This window comes from Anas platyrhynchos, chromosome 2 (assembly GCF_047663525.1).
Source record: "Anas platyrhynchos isolate ZD024472 breed Pekin duck chromosome 2, IASCAAS_PekinDuck_T2T, whole genome shotgun sequence".
NCBI classification, from domain to species: domain Eukaryota; kingdom Metazoa; phylum Chordata; class Aves; order Anseriformes; family Anatidae; genus Anas; species Anas platyrhynchos.
In genome coordinates, this window is record NC_092588.1 from 51529834 (window position 1) to 51549882 (window position 20049).

The 20049-nt window shown below is 40.4% G+C and overlaps 1 protein-coding gene across 2 annotated transcripts in view; it reads right to left on the reverse strand.

The window, feature by feature from the left end:
* The window catches only part of ARHGAP28 (Rho GTPase activating protein 28), a 77790-nt gene extending 58229 nt beyond the window's left edge, over positions 1–19561 (reverse strand). The window contains exons 1-2 of one of the 2 annotated variants that reach the window (XM_038173916.2): positions 19422–19561; positions 19067–19330 (exon numbers count right to left, since the gene is read on the reverse strand). In XM_038173916.2, the coding sequence (XP_038029844.1) occupies positions 19067–19197 (131 nt within the window). In that variant the 5' untranslated portion in view covers positions 19198–19330; positions 19422–19561. Of the gene's footprint in view, positions 1–6695; positions 6883–19066; positions 19331–19421 lie in introns of those variants that run through there. The other variant, XM_038173918.2, reaches the window with a different exon arrangement.
* Positions 19562–20049: the final 488 nt, after the last annotated feature.

The following is a 20049-nucleotide window of genomic DNA, read 5'->3' on the forward strand; positions in this document are numbered from 1 at the left end:
TCAAGGCTTTTATCAAGATTTACAAGTCCTTGGCTTCAATAGCAGTGCCCAGACCATCTATACACAGAGCCACCATTTCCATCAACTGCAGTAGAAAACAAAGCACACGTTCAGGGCCAGCAGTCACCATTCTCTCTCAGTCCCTCTCACACTTGCTCAAATGCTTCTGGAAAGCCCGAGGAAACCAGCCATATGGCAACATCACAGATTTCATGCAGTCCTGCCAGGTGACTAGCCAAAAACTTATTTCCTCCTGCAGCATTGTCCCTTGCATCGAGCCACTTTGTCTCCCTGTTGTCCATGTCACCACACTCACCCACCCAAGTTGCACTGGCCAGGCTTTCTCGACAAGACGGAAAAATAATGCTGATTGTGATTTCTACGAAGCGCTGGATCTTAAAGGGGCTGATTTGATAGGTGGTGTTTCAGAAAGGCTTTCCTGGCAGCACTTTTCAGGACTGCAGTAGTCCTTTGCCAGCTGCCACAACTGCAAGCAGCACAATTTGGATGCAGTGGTGGGTAAGGGATTCACAAGGTCCAGGATCTTATTCTTCTGCAAATTCACAGGAGTAAAGAGGACAACTTATGTTTTACAGGACATGCATTATTAAATTACTTGGTGGTGGGTTATGGTAGATGAGAAAAATCATGCATTTTGAAGGTGGCAGTGAAATCTAACAAAGTCACCCACAAAGGACACATGCAAACTTTGTCTGACAAAGATGTCCCTTACCCCCTGTCCTCCTTGCATCCATTTTGGGGGTGTATATGTGAGAGAGCCACCAGGGAATCCCATGGGATCATAACCAACAGGTGGGCTGAACCAGCATATACCCTGAGGGGCATATGTATGAGTAAGACAGTACATGAAAGCAGAGACATAGACCCTCCTTCCTTCCCCCCATCTTTCTGCAATTTGGGGCCCTGTGGTGGTAGGGCTACAGTGCTGTTTCTAGTATTCTGGCCCAATTCCAGGGTACACTGAGGCCTTTTTACAGCACTCATGAAATTTCAGTCTGCTGCTCACGCCACTTCTGCTCACTGTGTTTGTTTCTGTGTGCAGTGAAAAGATTATTATTATTACTATTATTATTATTACTATTATTATTACTATTATTATTATTATTATTATTATTATTATTATGCATTGGAGGTCTGAATCAGAAGGAAAAGCCTCCTGTGTGCTGCGCATTGTACCAGTTACACTGAAAAATGCTGTTTACCATCAGGAGCTTACTTGTGCCAACGTGGAACGCTGCACTCCCTGGCCATATCCTCACCGCAGTTTAGGCATAAAATGTCATTTTGTACCCCTATGACAGCTGTATTTCAGAGATGGAATTGCTTTTTTTCTCACTACATAAACTCATAATTTAGGGATATAAGAAAATATATACAAATAACAACAAAAAGTCAGCGTCTTTCCCATACTCAATTATATGGCAATTTTAAAGCTGCTGTCTTGGGTCCTGCTAGGCATACAGCTAGTGCTCTGATCCAGTGAAGAATTATTTCTAGCCCCAGAGGGTATGGACATATATGGGGACATCCAAGCTCTTAATCTAATCAGTGATCCAGGACTATACTTTGTCTTTCCCAGGCCCTAGGCCAATTTTATAACTGAGGAGAAGAGGTAAATATTTCCTTTATTTTTGTTTTTCTTCCTGGCAGGCTGCTTAGAAAATGTAGCAGCTGTTTGAAGATGGCCAGAGGTTTGTAATGCTTGTAAAATTTTGTTGTGGGGGACGTGGAGAGCAAGCAGGGATGACTAACACACACACACACACGCACATATGGAGACACAAATTGGTACAGAGCACACGAGAGATCATACCATGGTGAATGCTATTTTTAAAACATTATGTACTGATTTTTAAAGCACTAAATAATGATCAGCTCACAGGGGAATTAGGAATCCTAACCCTGAAATGAAAACCTTGAATAGGCTTGCCACTTCCTAAGAACTGTCTTTGCTTACTTTGCCATTCCTTTCTAATTCTAGTCTTCAGACTGGTTACAGATCTGGCTCTACAATTTGAAAATTTGCTTTGGATTTGCAATTTACAGCTGCTCTTTGCAAAGATTCAGTGTTACAGGAAAGAAACGGGGGCCAAGAGCACAAAAGGTGCATGCCATGGTGACAAAAGAGGTTGGGGTTCTGGGGTTTCATACAGCACATGTTGTCAAGCACACCACGGGGACTGCTTCCCTAGTTTTTATTTATTTATTTATTATTATTTGATTTAAAAGCCAATTTCTCCTCTGGAATGTATGCTGACAATGCCTGAGGATTTATTACATACACTTTCTTCTCATCTATAGCTGAAGTTTTCATTTTGTTCATGCGTTGAGTGAAAGGAGTTTTGAATAACTCCAGGTAGGACCTCAGTTCAGGGTAAAATATCATCTTCCCTGGGGCCTATACTGCAGTTTCCTCCATGGGCAACCCATGGCTTAACCCTGCTTGGCAATGACTATTCAGCATAAAAAATTTTTAAAAATGGGGGTTGGGATGGGCTGGAAGGAAAATCGCAGCCAGAAGTGCTAGGGCTCAGATCTAAGAAGGATTTTTCTACAAACCAGGAAAATTAAGCAAGGGCTGGTTCCTGGGGTGCTCAGCATTCTGGCCATGATCCCATAAAGCACTTAACATTAAGCATGCACCGGAGGGTGCCATAGGAAATAGCCTGAGCACTAAGAACCCTGCAGGATCAAGCTCCAAATAGGGACCAGACATAGAGCAGATGGTATTACGTTAGCTTTGCTGTGCTAGTAAGCTCTTTGGTTTGCATTTTAATCTCTCTCTTTCTTATTTTCCCCTTCTTTGCTTTTCCCTTTTCTGTAAAGCAATCCATACATGCACTAGAAGAGAAGGGCAATGTTCTGAAATTTCCACGTTGCCTTTTCACAAGCATGGAGTTAAAGCAGGAGCTTCATCAGCAGTGCTCAAACAAGGACCATCAGGGGTTTGGACACGCTGATTAAGAGAGGGAAATGCTGACTCTGCCTTCTAGTGAGTTCCCCAAGCACATGCAGTGGGTGCGTGGTGAGTGTGCCATTGTGTTTGCGAGCACCAATGCCTGAATCAGAGGTTATTCCAATGCCTTGTTTTTTTGGGGGGGGGGCAGGGATGGCTGAGCAGGGGCAACAAGAGGCAGCTGTCTGCATTCATAAACTGGGTTCAAAGTGAAGCACGACTCCTGCCATGTACTGCTCAGTTCTCACGCATCCATTGAGGTTGCCTGCCAGAAGGCAGTAAGAAGAAATTAAAACCCTAGACTTTTTTTTTTTTTTTTTTTTTTTTTTTTTTTTTTTTCAGACAAGCTCCTGGCTTTCCACTTCTTCCTTTCCAGCACAATGACAGCTATCTGCAGAACTTCCTCAGCTCTGTAATTTGTGCAGCGGCCAGATTTTACGTGATGTTTTTCAAACTGAGTGCTACCCAACTGGGAGCCGTCCCCATTGAAGTTGGACCCACCTTCTTGCAGGGAGGGCACTGCAAGCAGCCAAGACATGCTTTATGTCTGTGCTGCTGACACTGCTGGCGCTCAAGACACAGCCATCCAGGCTCATGTCTGAGTTGGCCAGCTGCCAGGCAGGTTTGGGGTATTTCTTCTGTGCAGGCTTGCAGCCATCACTTGTGCTGGAGCTGTGCACACGTGGGCTGTACAGTGAGACTCCTGAGGAAATCTCTGTGATCATTTTAGCACTCAGGCAACTGGAAAAGGAGCTGGCAGAGGCTCCAGGGCCTTTGCTTTCATGACTGCATTAATCTTCTCCTAGCCTTGGAGAGAAATCCTAAATGAACTTCGCACATGTTCTCAAGCAGCTTTCTTTTTCCAAGATGTTTGTACAGTGGAACCTATGCTGATAAATGATTATGCCGGTGAAACAGCTAATGTAAATCAAACATCACTTGAGGATGACATAACATAATCATTTGAGCAAGGATGTCTGATGCTGTGCTGTTATTTAAGAAGTTGACAGTAACTACTATGGCCCGGAACTTTTGAGATACATGGATTATTATTATTATTATTTCCTATCTAAGAAGGTTGTGGTGGGGACAGACTGAAAGCATTAATGCCCCATTTTTTTCCATACTCCAAAACATCACTTTCTTAGGAGTAGCTCAAGCATTCTTTTGGACCAGGGGGAAGATTTTCAGGTGCACCTCATTGTAAGAACTTAGAGAAACGAAGTTATTGTTAAAAAATGGAAAAGTTCCTGTGTGGCACCTGAACCATATGAACTGTCATGTGAAAGTTTAGAGCATAACAAATATGATATAATTCAAAGTTATTCTGCCATGAGAGACATAAAAGCTTAGTTAAGTTACTTTTTATTTGCTCCATGTTAAGAGCAGGTCCCTGAACAGTTATTAAATCCCACAGTGGAAGTGGTAGCTTGTTAAATGATCGCGAATGGCTTGCTTGTGTTTCTGAGTCTTAACACAGTAGGAGGGAATTAAAGTCATTTGGAGGTATCTGGCCACCCGATAGCACCTGTGGCATTGGTGGGAATTTGACTTTATATATATATAATCAAATAAATAATCAAATAAAGAATAAACTGAAACAAAGCCACTTTCTATTTGTGATCTGCCTATTCCTCTGAAGTTTCCCCCAGAAAACACTAACATAATAGTGTTGTTGCCGTGATTGCAAGAGCTACGTGAGCCTGTCAGCAGCTATTTTTTTTAAATTTTATTTTTCCTACAATTTCTGTCTGACTTAGACAGAGCTACATTTCTGAAGACAGATGGGGAAAGTTTTCTGGTCTCATTTTAATGCTTTGAGGCAATGATCTGGGCTGGGAGGTGGATCAGGAGGACCTCAGAGCACTGCCTGGCACATTCCACATTCAAGCTTAGACGTCACCTGAGTCTGTCCCACATGAGCTGCCAGACAACACAATTTATTCCCCCAGATGTTTCTCCACAACCAACTCAATATGCTAAAGAATATGAATAACATGTGAATCAGTCCCCGATAATGCTACAGGAAATGCAGAGTGTCACTAAGAATAAGTTTATGATAAAAGTCGTGTCCAATGAAAATTAAACAACTATAGCAACTCAAAGGTGCCACAGAACTGCTCTTGTTATTTATCTTGCTATTAGGGTTAAGAAGATCCCGTCCATCAAAAGGTGTTCAAAATTCTCAGAATTAAAGCAAGTCAGAAAACATTCTACGGTATAGTTGTTAGCAGTGTATACATAAGGAATTTCCACCCAAGATATTATCAGATCATTTTCTTCATGCAAAATAAACTAATTTCATTTTTGTTAGGCAAACATTGGATTGTAGCATGAGGTCACAGCTAACCAAGAAGCTGCTCTCTTATCATAATTTGCAGGGAAACAGGACTTTCCTCTTTACATATTGTATAGGATAATAGTCAGAACTCAAATACAGTCTAATAAGTCACTTGAACTTAGTCATTTAAAGGTTTACATAAAAGAAGTATACAGACTTGATCTTTCAAAAAAAAAAATCCCCATCAAATCTGGTATATGGATTTTTTTTTTTTTAAATGCTTGGTTACATCTGTGTGTTTCAGTTACTTGTTTAGACTTCTGAGTAGCTGCTTTGATTTCAACCATCAGTGTTTAATATTCTAGTCACAAACTTTCTTTTCCATATAATCCAATTACAAAACTTTTCATCAGCTTTACTTTCAACAATTGCATGATCAAATCAGTAATTTAAATAAAGCACCACAACAAAACAACATGTTAAAGTCAAGATTCATTTAAAATAAGCTTCATCTAAAGAAATTTACATGATCTTCCATCTACTTTCATCATGTTTTTAGTCTATCCATCACTTCACTGCTTGGTAATGGAAGAAGGTACTCACCAAAATCTCTTCCAATGCTGTCAAGCATGTCTTCTTTTCAAAGACTGATTAGCTAAATTTTTATTGATGATAAGACAAATGCAAGACATAAAATTTATCCTCATAGCAAAAGCATTAAATGCTTAGTTGTCATAAAAGTAGATTTTGATTTTTTTGTCTTAATCATATATTTCCTATTTAATTAACCACTACAGCCACTTTACATCCTTCAAGTTTAAGTTTTCTCTTGAGTACTTTTTGATTCTTTTAGTGATTGGAGGATTTCTTAGTTAGGTGTCTGATTGGTTGTTGTATTATTTTATTATTTTATTTTATGTTATGTTATTTTAGTTTAGTTTAGTTTAGTTTATCTTTACATAAGCTAAACATTCCAAAAATACAGATAGGAGGATATAAATCTCCACTGATCTTCTTAGCCACCTAAAAATCATATTTCTATCCATTTAAATTGATGACTATGATCAGAATCAATTCAATGATTCATCCCTAGGAGATACAACATCAACTACAAAGACCAAAATGCCTTCCTCGCTCTAAAAATCTACAAGACTTAGCGCCAGGCCACAAAGGAGCAACTCATCCAAAGTTAGTAGCAATACAAAAAGCATAGACAATATAATGGGCAGAGGAAAAATCCCACACCTTGATACTTACAGAATTTGTAAAATCTATCCACTTCTTTACATCTAGCAGACAGAAGGCAGTTGTGTATGAGGCAGAGGCACAAACAATACATCCTCTGTAACCTGTCCGCACAGCTATATGAAGCGTACTAAAGAGCAAACTTCTGAGCAGTTACATAATGACAAAATAACAAGAAGGAAAAACACATACATGATTTTGTGTCAGCTCTTCTGCTTTCTGCTGAACAATTCCCATGAAGACGGTAGTGCAGAATATTTTTTATTTTGCTGTTAGCTTTGCCTAGTTTGAGCTTTTATAGCTGCTTGGAGATCCACATGATTGTATTTGATTTCAGCTAATCAAGCATACAAATGAACACGAATGCAGACACACAGCACTGTAAAAAACACAGAAGGAAGTGTTTTCAAACACAATCCCTTTATTAGGCAGTGGTTCCAGTGATGCAATCAGAATAGGAAGGAAAGTCTGTGTTGTTTCATTGTTTAGTTTGGATTTGGGGGTCCAATGCTAACTTCTGATAATATTTCCATTCGTGAGTATATTCTCTGAGGGCAATCCAAAAAAGTGTCTATGATGAATCTAAGAGGAAAAAAAACTATTGAACTTGCTAACATTTTCCGTCACGAATGACCATTACAGAATTGTCCCACTTTATTATCCTTTTTTTCTGTGTAGTTCAGCAGCTTTTGGCTGAAGTTTATTGTTTTTTATCAAAGTCCTATATATGCACAAAGTGGATTCAATAGAAATGTAATTATAGAGAACTTCAATAACTGATTCATCCCTGTGAGGAATTTAAGAGTTTTTAAATTAGGGGAGAGTGGAATGAATAGCATCAATGACCAAAAAGAAGCACTGCAGGATGTATCAATGATATAGAGTTGGTTGCAGAGTATCGACACAAGACATTTATATCTTTTGAGACAAGCTCAAAGCCTACTGCAGCCAAGAAGAGTTTTGAATCTGACCTTTAATGTTGTGAGATGTCAACTACATTAGTAATACACAGATTCAACTCTCTGTAACCTCCACAGTTCAACAGTTAAAACAAACATGTCCTCTCTACAGGCAAGACTTATCTGATCGGCTGATCACACCGTGTAATTCTAAACAGGATTTTCCAGGTGGCATGTACAGAGTACTGTATCATCTCTCTGGCTTTAGGTAGCATGGTTTAAAAGTTGGAAAGGCCAATGGTGGCAGAAATGTTAGCTTAAGTGAACAGGATTTTTCTTTATGTCTCCGAAACATAAAATGCACAGCAGCAATTTTGCAAAGTGAGCAAATTCTTTTCCTCACATGTAAAATTGATATTGAGGATTAGGAAGTTTCCTCCCCTCCTGTAGGAATATGTCACTCCTCTCAGCATATGTAAGTTGTGTTGTTCATTGTTTATCCTTGAGACCTACTCATTGCTTTCCAATTATCTTCAGAGAATGCTAATTTTGGTATGTCGTAACTACGGTATAGGGCATTACGCATCTTATGGATCATCAACAATGATGGAAAAGTGATATAAAGTTACAATTTAAACTAAATGTAGATCACAGAAAAGCACAGAAAAATACCCACTGAGCCTATTATCTTTAGCTATTCCAGTTTCTTAAGTATATTGACGTCAGAGAATGTTGTAAGACTCTGTGAAGGTGGCCAAAGCCATAAATATATATTTTGTGTAAAGATATCAAAACTCTTTCCACCATCTATTATCCTCCTGGCTGTTTCTGGTACCTGATACAAACCGCTTAATTAACTTCAAAGATGAATCCAAAAATAAGTTTAAATGTATTAAAAGTCTTCAAAGACTGCCTGTCAAATTTTTCTGCAACATCCAGTGTAGTTGTAGGATGTGTCTCTCTGCGGACTTTTGGGTAGCCCCATAAACATGTATCATTTCTGTGTTTGGTTTATTTCTACTAAAACAGTTGCAGAGCCTGAGGTCCCCTTTGGGTTGGATAAAATGTAAAATCTATCCTAGCGATGGAAACTCATCACCAATACTCTCAAAGGAGGTAACTTAATCTAGCTGTCCACTCCACTGATATAATTAGGAATGCACTTTGTCAGCCTTTGAGGGTTTAACTACAGCTGGCTGGGTTCGATGCAGTCTCTGAAACCAATCTGTTCTTAGTAACACCATCGCCTTCACAGAATTACAGACATAGTTTCAGCATTTATACCCACCTAACTGCTGAATGATGTTTTTCCACCCACTTAGGCAGTGGTCAATGCCTGTTTTAGCAAAGCTACAGCCTTGGGTCAGTGCCATGAATTGAATCAGGAACCAAAGGCTAAACTGGTATTTAAAGAATAAAGGTTATGAACCTTATTTACAGTGTTTGAATATGGCTCAATTCAGCCTGTGAATATCATCATATTCCCGATCCAGCAGATGAGATTTAATTAGAAAAGAGATTCGAATGGATAGTCAGATGCTGACTGGCCTATCTTTTGTTTAAGAAATAAAAGATAATTCATGCCTTGTTCTCTAGGAGAATCAAAGCTCTACTTTTTATACAGGTTAGCTAAACTTGGGGAAAGAAATTTAACCTGATAAAATTTTTAAATCTTTGAATTTATTCACCAGGACTATTTCTGGCTTCCTGCTATACCCTTGACTCTTCTGCTGGAGTCTGCACAGATTCAGATGATGAATTTTGGGTACCTTTACAGTATTGTCAATAAACTTTGCTAGCTGGATATCACAAGCACCACTCCTTTTTCTTGTGTTTTGCTCTGCTAGGAATCCAACTTGCATAAATGAATGAGATATTCTGTTATGGTTCAAGCAAGTTAGATAAAGTTTCTCCTCCAGCCTGAAAAATATTTGAGAAAAATGCAGCACAGCTTTTCACCTATTTACTTTAAGCATCTAGCCCTGAAAATAGCCAGCCTAACCTATTAATCAGCAGACTAGCCTGTTCAGAAAAACATACCCTTTTTTTCTTATCAGTCCTGAAGCATTAGTCTAAACACTTTGAATTCCAGCCTCCAATGCTGTGCCAGCAGGCTGGACACAGAAGGGTCAGAAACTGTATAGCCGTGGCAGTGCAGAGCTGCAACTGTGCACTGCTTGGGCAAAATGCTGTGGTAACACAGCTATACAGCCCCTGGACACTGGCAAAGAGGGGTTGGATTTGTTTTCAGACACCTCGCCAAAAAATAATCTGAATTCCTATGGTGTAATCTTTCTGTGGTAAATCATTAAGTCTATGGATTTATTACCTCACTGCTAAACCTTGTGTTGTCAGACAAATTTATTTATTTATTTTTTTTTCAGTACTTGATTTTTTCCTTTCTGCCTGTAATAAAGATTTTCACCAAGTATCAAAATATAGGCCTCACGTCTGTGCCTGACATATTTTGCATACACAAATTTCAGTGTCCCGTGTCTGACAGTATCCAAAAAAGGACAATGAATTAAACAAAACACAATATGCCTCCTTCTTGCTTCAGTAAGTCTCCATGTAAGTAGTTTAACCCTGAAAAGTAAAATCTACTGTATCTTCTAGAATTCTTGATAGCACTAACACTTTTAATTATAGGGATTCTCATTACCTATATGAATATTATACCCCATGTTTGAATCTGGAAAGAGAAAATGGACCTCCAAGGATATCCTATGACAATAAGCTCCCTGTATGAATGGGTGATTAGTTGCAACTACAGTGACTTGTTGCTGCATGGCACATACCATAACTAACTCCAGATTTACTTGTTCTCAGTATAGACTGAGGCAAGCTGGTTTGGTTTCCATGGTCTTGTTGCATTTCTGAGAGTGGCACAGTTAACATCATTCCTGGCTTAGCTAAGTTTTTTTTTTTTTTTAAATCTAACTAAAAAAAGCCATCAAGGCTGGTGCTCATTAAGGTTGCAATGTATCTTGACCACAAAAAACAGCTGCAGAGTCAATGTCCTTCCCAAAAATCTGTGGTGTGCTTCCTAAATACAGAACATGGAGGTTCTGGATGATGAAGAAGGCTTTTCAGAAAGAGACATAGTAGTTTCATTTGTTTTGTTTATTTTTAATTGCAACTCTTTGTCAGAGGCAACAGATGGCTTGAAGAAATATGCTTCAAGAAGACTCAAGTTAATTTTTGACTTGTGGGCATGTAGTTCTAATGCGTGCCATATGTTTTGTGAATTGCCAGTGACACATGGGTAGTATTAAGCTTCACGCTTCTTCTATAGACTAGTGCATACTGTACACACACACATAGAGAAATAAATTAATATTTCCAGAAACCTAACGTTTTCTGTAATGTTCTCCTTAAAATCTCATAGTTTATTGCTTTCGCTAATTGAAAGAGAGGATGGAAGCAAGCAAGCAAGAAAAGCAGCAGTCAAGGATCACTTCAGGTTATTGAGGATTATGGGGAAATGAATTTTCTTAGTAGAAGACATGAGAAGGACCTTACAGAAGGTGGGCACAGTAATTCGAGCAGGACACTAAAGACCTTCACATATTTAAAAGACCCCCCTCCTGCACTTGGCCAGCTGTGCTTCCTTCCTTCTGCCCACTCTCTCTCCAAAAGGGAACACTTTCAATGTGAAATCCTGCTGCTGTCTGAGGACAAAGACTTCCCTTGTCTCTGTTCATCAGGATAAGCTTGCTCTTTCCTTTCGCTTCCTTGCACATGCATGATCTGGGCACCATCTGGCCTAGAAATGGCCAAGGACAGCCAAGCCTGCAAAACATCTTCAGAGAATGCCCTAGGCTTCCCCGCTTCATGTTTCACCTGTAACCACTGCACAGATTTTACATTTATCTTCATTACATCCAGACTTATGTTTAGAAGTTTAGTTTTCACTGTGTTTCAATAGCAGAGGGAATCACCGCAAAAGGAAGACAGGCCTAGATACCATTATGTTTTACTAACTTAACACTTCATACTGATGTCTTATTCAGCAAGAATCCTATTAAACAGGAGGTCAGCCTGAGCTGAGAGAAGAGATGGCATAATCAGATCACTCATTGCCTGTAAGCAAAATTATTGACAATAAATGTGAGTTCTGATGGCTTGATCCAATTTCCACTGAATTCAAAGGTAAAACTTCCATTGTCTGCACATCTCCTAAGTACACATTAACTCAGTCTATGTGTATGAGCAAGGCTTATATCCCAAATTATGTTTCACTGACGGATTTATTGTTGACATTTTATTAGAGGAGAATATATTAAAAAAAAATAAAAAATATTTAATGTTAGATTGAATGTTACAACTATTCAGATATTGTTCTCAAACCTTAAAATGATCTGACTTTCACACTTTTAAATTCCCGCTTGACTATGAGGTATGATCATCACTGGGCCAGAAAATAAGCCTAGATGATATTTTGTTCTAAGCTTTTATTAGCCAGAGGAAGAGAAACTGAAGGGGAGGAGGCCATCCATTGCCTCCCCTGCAATTTGTATAGACTAACCCAGAGCCTGGCTGACTGCAGACTCATTGATGTGGAGCAGTTAGCAAGAAACATAGCACTTACTGAGACAAATTCAGGCCTTGTATAAAGTTAGTTCCTCCCCAGATCTGTCCATTGTGAAGCCAGTATCTTTCTGATCAGCTGTAGCAAAATGTGAGACCTTACAGGTGTTAGAGATTCTTCCATCTCCAGCAGCAACCTGTGAGAGTTGTCCTGAGGTTTGGCCTACAGATGTTTAAAACACAGTTCCCCAACGAGCTTGCCTCTTGCTTTACTCATCTTTCAGCTGATAAATGATGTCAACCCAGCTGGACTTCTACATCTGATACAATTAATCAATACATATTTCCTTCTGTATTTCTTTACTGCTAGGATTCTCCTCTACCCTTCATGAAAAGACTTATGGTCATTATTTTGCTCACGACATGCTCAGAGCAACTCCTACAGTAGTCCTCAGGTGGAAATGCAATAACGACAACACTTGGTAGCAGTCTTTTTTCCCTCCTTTGTTCAGCTTTTTTTCTGTTTAAACCTCCAGCATATGTCCATCCTACACTTCACACATCTGAAAATCCTCCAGGCTCACAGTAGCTGAATATTACACATAGCATCCTAAATAAGAAAACATAGCCACCTTCAAACGAACAACCTGATAATAAGCTCTCTGCTCCAGTGTTTGTTCCGCTCTCTTTCCTCAGAGACCAGAGGCTCCAGCAGTGTCTGGAAAGTTAACAGATACAGACAGGGGAGGAAAAAAATGAATTACAGAACTGAGGGATCCCTCACAGAGCATCAGTCTTTCCCTTGCATTAATTACAAGGGATGCCAACTCAAGCACTTCTGCTGACCTCATCTAAAACAGTCCTTAACGAGCAGGGGCTCGTTTTCAAACAGCCTTTTAAACCATTTCAGCTTTTGACTTCCAAAGCAACACCTCAAATGTCATTTGGAACCCCCTTGCCACATGTCTCTGGTAGGACGTGGGGGTTGACTCTAAATGGCTCTACCACACAATGTCTTTTTGGTAGAGGTTTATTTTCTCATTCCTTTTATTTACACAAAAGAGGAGAATCAGGTCCTTCTTCTTTCCTTTGTTACCCTTTTCCCTTCAGTCCCTTGTTTTCTTTTTTTGCCTCTCCCTTCAGAGTCCCTGTTACACACAGCAGGACTCAGAGGACCATGATGGGGACTATTGCTACAGAGAGAGAAAGAAGGCTGGCAAATGGGCCAACAACCTGGGGAGGATGCTTTAGTTGTCAGCTGGGTCACTGGCTCTTCTGGTTCCCCTCTTGTTCTTTTAAAACACCCAAAATGATGGTATCTGAAGGCTGCACATGGTCGCACCCTGATGGCAGATGTGCTGCCTGCCAGCCAGAGCAAAGCACTGCTTAGGGCCAAGTGGCTGCTAGTACTGTGGTTAGCCAAAATCCAGGACATTAACTTGATCCTTTGCTATGGATACTCAGCACTATGTCCGGATGTGATTCTATATTTGTATGGTGCTAACCAGATGCTTTTCAGATACTGTCCGACCTAGGACTTTTACCAGTATTCCATAATTGTGTCTTGCAGTCCCCACTGCTGCACATTTTCCACTCATTTACACTGAATTATTTTGATCTTCTGTGCAAAAATAACACTTCACAGTTCTTGACTCCTGGCTGTTTGCTATGCCAGTGCTGTCAGTGTGCCAGATGCAATCTGAAGGTGTCTGTGTAGGGCATGCAGGGCTTTCAGGTCTTATGTTTTTTGCAGGCAGTTCCAGTCCTCATGTAATCAGAGATAAGTGACTTAGTTAAAAATGAATGGGGCAGCTGGCTAAATGCTCAACCAAACAAAATGATCAAAGGGACAGTGCCAGATGTTTTCCATCAACTCTGCATATGGAGGTACCAGGGAGAGCAGCAGGAGCACCAAACTAAAAAGAAACCAGAGAAGCCAACTCTAGTTTCAACCATAACATGAGGAACTGGCTATAAATATTACATTCCGCAGTGAGGCTCCCAGAGGACATTCTGTAGGTATTTCTAAAACCTACAGGAAAAGCGTGTCTACTATTGTCTGACTTATTTATATGCATCCTCTCACTAAATGCTTTATTAAGAATCATAATTCCTAGCATCTATAAAAAACATACTTTTAAAACCATATTTTGGGAAGCTGGTGGAAATTATAAAAAGTATTAATTTTTCCACAAAACATACTTCTTGCCCAGTCTGTGCCAGTACAGTATTTTCCTAGACTACTGTTTCATGGAGTTTTCTTTTACCACTTTTAAAATTTTAATTTCGTCGTTTTGAGTCCAAGTTACTGCAAGAGGCTCAAGCCATTGCAAGATTTACTGTGGAAAAGGAGCCAGCCCTTTATTTTTGTCTTCTGGGGAAGTTTATGGTAGAGCGAGATAAACATCCAACATAGTTAAGGTTGTTTATCCTGCATCACTTAGAAGACATTCTTGACATCACTTGTATACAGCTGAGCAGGGGAGCTGTTCAATCAGCCTGACAGAAATTAAACCCAGATCACCCAGCCTCAGGGCATACAGACCTTACTTCACTGTGACAAAATCTGCTTCTGTTAGGATAAAACCTGAACTGCCCATGCAGTTCCTCTTGTCACAAGCTAAGTTTTGGTGCATAAGGGCTTCTCCTCTAGTTTTACTCCTTCCAGATACAACTGTCATTATTTCAGGACATTTTACCTCACCCTAACATGTCTCTGTAGTATCTTGGGGCTAGCAAGAGGGGTGAATATTGCACAAATATCTTCTGTTGTGCTTGTCTGGTGCAATGATTTTACTACTGGCCCCCAAGTCCAAGATTTGCAGAGCAGGGACCCTTGAAGTTGTCAACAGGTAATTCAAGGTGACATAAAAATTTCAGAACTTTTTCCGGTTCTTATTTGAGTCTACAGTTTAGAGATGCCTGCCTGAAAGTCCCCCCCTGATGTCAGGAGTAGGCAGACATGCTGAACATGTAGAGATTGGACAGCCTGAAACAACTGGAAATGACTGACTTTCTCTTGACTAGGAGAGAAGCTGTGAAAGGAGTCCTGGCTGCATTGCTCAGTGGTGCTGAAATCCATTCTATCCTTTGTAGCATGTGCATAAGTTTGGTAGGATGCATGATTATTCATCATGAGGATGTGTGCTTTATATCTGCTCTAACCCATTCTGCAGAAACAAAGCCTGTTAATGTGCCTTTTCTGTCCCCCGATGTCATGCCCATGTTCTGATGTCATGCCCATACAAGCTTAAGCCACACATTGCAATGGAAATATTTGTGAATTTCAGTGCAGGATGAGTTCTTTGCTGGTAGATATGCCAGTAACAAACGGGCTGAGGAACTCACTAACTCTCATACTTGAGTCAAGGAAAGCTTGAGCATGACTCACCCAGGAATGCTTTGTACTCTCCTAATTGCATAATTACCTTAGAGAGCTCACTGGCCATTTGGTAGAGAGGTCATTCCTGTTTCCTCTGAGCACAGGAATAACTCCTCCTCACTTCTCACTTCTACCAAGCAAGATAAAAAAGAGATGTGATGAATGGCTGTGGCACCACTTTTCCTGTATATAATCTAGGAACAGTATTTGTGCACAGCTGTAAAGTCTTTCACTCTCTGAAGCTGGGATGGAAAAGGTGACCAGTGCTAAACTCAAATAAACACTTTCACCTTTGCATTGGGCTGGTGTCTGTAATGAAAGGGGTAGTGTGATATTCTGAGGTGTTTGGTACTGGTACTTGTGTTATCTGAATTCTAATATTCATTATGGATATTCATAATTCATGGCATTAAAAACAAGTGAGTGTCACAAATGCAGAAGCCTTCCCCACTGTCCTTATATGCTGCAGAATTAGACTAACTGCTAATAGTGAAAGAAAACAGAGACCCTGCCAATATCTAGTTCTCAATGGCAATAAATTACAAAAAGATATGAATAATATGAATGCTGTAAACAATTGCAATCATGTAACATGGATGACAAGGATAGTGAAGAGCCCTAAATGTCACATGAGAAAAATGAACTTGATAGCTGCATTAACAGAATTAAAGGAAGATGAGGATGGAGAATTCTCCTGCACCTCTAACAATGTCAGCAGTACAGTTTTCAGAGCTCACCCCATTTGTGAAACTGGTGAAGTTAAGTCTGGGGGTGGAAAAATAGGATAATGATAGAAATGAATGAATGATACAGACCCCTGAAGAGGAGATATTTAAATACAGCTATCTTTAGTCCCCCTGACACTCTCTTGTTCTGGAGAATGGATGGAATTAGTGGCCTCTCTTCTTAACACTTTTATTAATAGTACAAAACAGTAAATTTAGAAGATAGAATTCTCCCTTTGCAGATCAGTGATGGTATCACTGTGTAGTCAAATTTTCATTCCGTTCTCCCATTTGTTACACATATGAATTTACTATCCTTCTTTGCACAATGGTGTATCTTCCACTCAAAGTAACTAAAACACATCTTGTCCTGATCTCCGTACCGTCCACCACCAGTATCACCTAAGCTATAACTTGGCAGACATCCATTCATTGGGTTTACAAATGAAAATACTTATGGCTGCTATATTTTGTGTTGATGCTAATGCTGCACAGGTATGCTTCAGACATGCACACAGGATATCCACTTGATTGACCCTTCAAGAATTGTAGATGAATTTGAAGCTAAGTGGTCTGATGCATCTAAGTTACTTTATTAGTGTAAACTTTTGTGTCCGTGAACTTCTCAGCTGCATACCTGGGTTGGCAAGAATAATTATGTTTGCTGATTTATTCTGAGGTTCACGGTACCTAAGTGTTTCCTCCTCTTTTTATTTATTTATTTATTTTTTAATCAGGGCCTCCTTAAATAGTGGGAAGCAGAGCAGTTTAATGCCAACAGAGGCTGCATTAGCTTCCCCTTTCTGTGAGAAACCTCCGCTTAGAAGGTTCCCAAAGTGAAAGTGTAAGAGAAAACATAGCTAGGAGAGACTCACATCCAAGTCTGGCAAGTGGAGTTGTTCTTCTGATATGAATGGAGCATCACTCCAAAGCTAGAGACATATTTTGGGGAGATGAAAGAAAATAAAAGATCTTGATTGCTAAGCTGAGAGAGAACTGACCAGTAGTCTATCAGATCAAAGGCTAAAATCCAAGACTGATTCATACAGATACATATCTGAAATATGGACTTTGTTAGAGCTACATTTAAATAAAGCCAACAGAATTTAGGGGAAAGTCACGCTCTGGGTTCTAGTTGTTATTTGTTATTAAATGAAAAATAGATAACTTTTCTGTTTGTTGCATGCTTTTTCAAATCATTCTGCTAGAGTTAAGGAACTGACATGCTGTAGTGCGGGCGGCTGCTCTGGGATCAAGGAACACCAGACAGAGGTTATAGTAAAGCCGCTTGCATTAGGATGGCGGCAGAGGAAACTATATAGAAAATGCAGTCCAGGAAACAGTTCTTAGAAGATGGAGTAGGGATTAAGTAAGAGCCTATTTTACTATTTGCTAAAAAGCTCAGTACATTTGCCTTCATGGACTCTGCATTCCAGAGGACTGCATGCTGGGTTAATAAAATCCCTCTCCTGAACAGCCTTTGGAAACTCAGATGGTCACTGACTGCCTATATGGCAGAATTTGGCTATTGCTATTAGACAGCTGCAGGAAGTTGAAGACAAGAAAGGGAAGACAGCACCAAAACCTTCTAGACACACAGATATACTGAGAGACTATACAGAGAGACACATGACTTTGCCTCGTGGCAGGAGCTTCCAAAATATGTTTCTCATCAAAATGCCAGGATCCTCTTTTTTTTTTTTTTTTTTTTTTTTTTTTTTTTTTTTAACTACAATTTGCACTTCTCCTTTTCTTAGGTGATGTGTATGTGATTTAAACCCTCAGACATTCTGGCCTTAAGTTTCAAGAGCATTTTAAAACAATGAGCACACCTACCAGTAACACAGAAAAACACCACATTTCCGTTGCTCAGGCTGAAAGGGAGGCTCAGTTTAGCATTCTTCCTTGGGGAAGAAATGACATGTTCCCCACTAACTCAATGCCAAACCACTGCTCTCTGATTTGAGTAACAAATGCCATTCCAACTGCGTCTAAAAGCCCAGGCTCTGTTTCTTTTCTTAACATGAAATTGTGTATTTTGGTGCTGCTCTCAAACAACAGTTTAACAGAACAAAGAAGTTATCTTTATGAGACAGCCAGGGAAATACACAAAGAACAGGAAGATGCAGCTAACCTAAATAATGACAATGAAAATAAAATAACCATCAGGCTATAAATAAACAATATGAAGTAAATATCATTATTTGTATTAACAGGAGACACAGACTTAATTCCTGTGGACAATTTTATCTACTGTTTCCTCAGACTTCAGTTTTGGTTTCTTTTGGTCAAGCCACAGAAAAATGTTTTCTACTTTGTTCAACTTTTTACAGTATGAACTTCCACACTACTTTTGCTGGAGAAAACTACACAGAACAGACACTTATGTTTAGGAGAAAGGTCAGATTTTTCTAAAACAATGAAATTGCCCAACCGTGCAAAATTTTGAACTGCGCAAATGCATGCATTCATACAGAGCAGGGAAGTAAACATACACACCACTGCATTAATTAAGACAATACTTAGTTTCCTGCAACACAAAGGAATTTTCTTATTTAGACTAGTTCTCTGACGATGCGGGCTCCCATTGTGTGTATGGGGGTGTGCAAAGCAGCAACTGCAGGTCCACAAAAAGGCAAGGGCTGGACCTGACCCAGGGGGTGAGTGGGGAAGGAATCAAATAATTGCCTAATCCAAAGCCAGGATCAGTTTTCTGGGAGCCAGCCTCAGTCACTCCAGCTCTCTGGCTTCCCTAAAGGACCTGAGCAGAAGCCTGGCACACGTGTCGTGTGCCTGGGGATTGTGTTGTTGGGATTCCCGGGCGGGAAACGGGCTCAATCTGTCATTTACACAGTTTAAAACAAGCACTTGAATGTTCCACTCCCAGTAGCGCCAGGCTGAATCACTTTCCTGGCTGGAGGCAAGAAACGTGTGAGAGCACAGTGCTTACCAAGTGGCCGAGCCACCGGTCGGCCTCGAAGCGCACAACCCAACCCGCACACAACAGCCCCGACCCTCCGTCTTTACCTGCTGCTGGGCGAGCGGCTGGAGGGGACATCCTGCACGAAGCTCTGCTCCATGCCAGGGATCCTGGCGGGGCTGTGGGGATGGTAGGCTGTCAGGACCACGCTGCCCGAGTCCTTCATCTCCATGGTCATAGGCACATGTCGGTGACAAAGGCAGCCGGTGAGGGCTCCTGTCACGCAAGCGAGCACGCGGCCTGACCCGCAGCCGCCTCTCGGCACCGTTTGCTGTCAGGAGAGCAGCGTAGCTCCGGCACAGCGCGTCTCCCTGTCAGGAAAGCTGAATTAGCATATATTCAAAAACACCGCCCACAAAACAACCCATGGGGAAGTTACTACGTTCCTAGGAAACTAGAAACCTGAGATAATCCTACAGGGCACTGCGCGGCCGCAGGGGAAACTTCTCGCTTTGTTTCTTTTTGTTTCTGTTTAAGAACCCATTTCTTGATACGCCTCGTGCTCCCAAAATAGGCACGGCAAAGTGAAGCTATTTGCCAGAGAAGCAGCAGAGTGAGTGGTGAGAGCTACTCAAACATAAAACGTGGTTTGGCAGTGCAGGGACTGACATTTAAACTGCTTACACGAGAGACTTGAGAGCAAAGTAGGCTGTGCTCTGTTTAAATAATCAAGGAACAGTAACCTTGATTTCCTATACGCCAGATCATTCCTGTGGCAGGGGACTTTACTGGCTTTCTGTTGAACTCCAGTGAAGCTTTCATTTTGCCTGATACTTCTGTGCAAGTAATTAGAAGGGCACCAGGAAATGAGAGAATCCGTTTTACAAGTTTGTGTTCAGCTGGAGCAAGTCCATAAATAAATATACTCCGAGATGCTCAGTACTTTTTCAGGCTTACTTGTGATCTTTTGAAATGATAATGAAATGTTTTTCCTCAAGAGGAAATAAACAAACAAAAAGATCAGGGTGCAATTTAGGAATTAACACCCAGCGAAAACCGTGTAGATAAAACAACAAAACTTACACAGCCC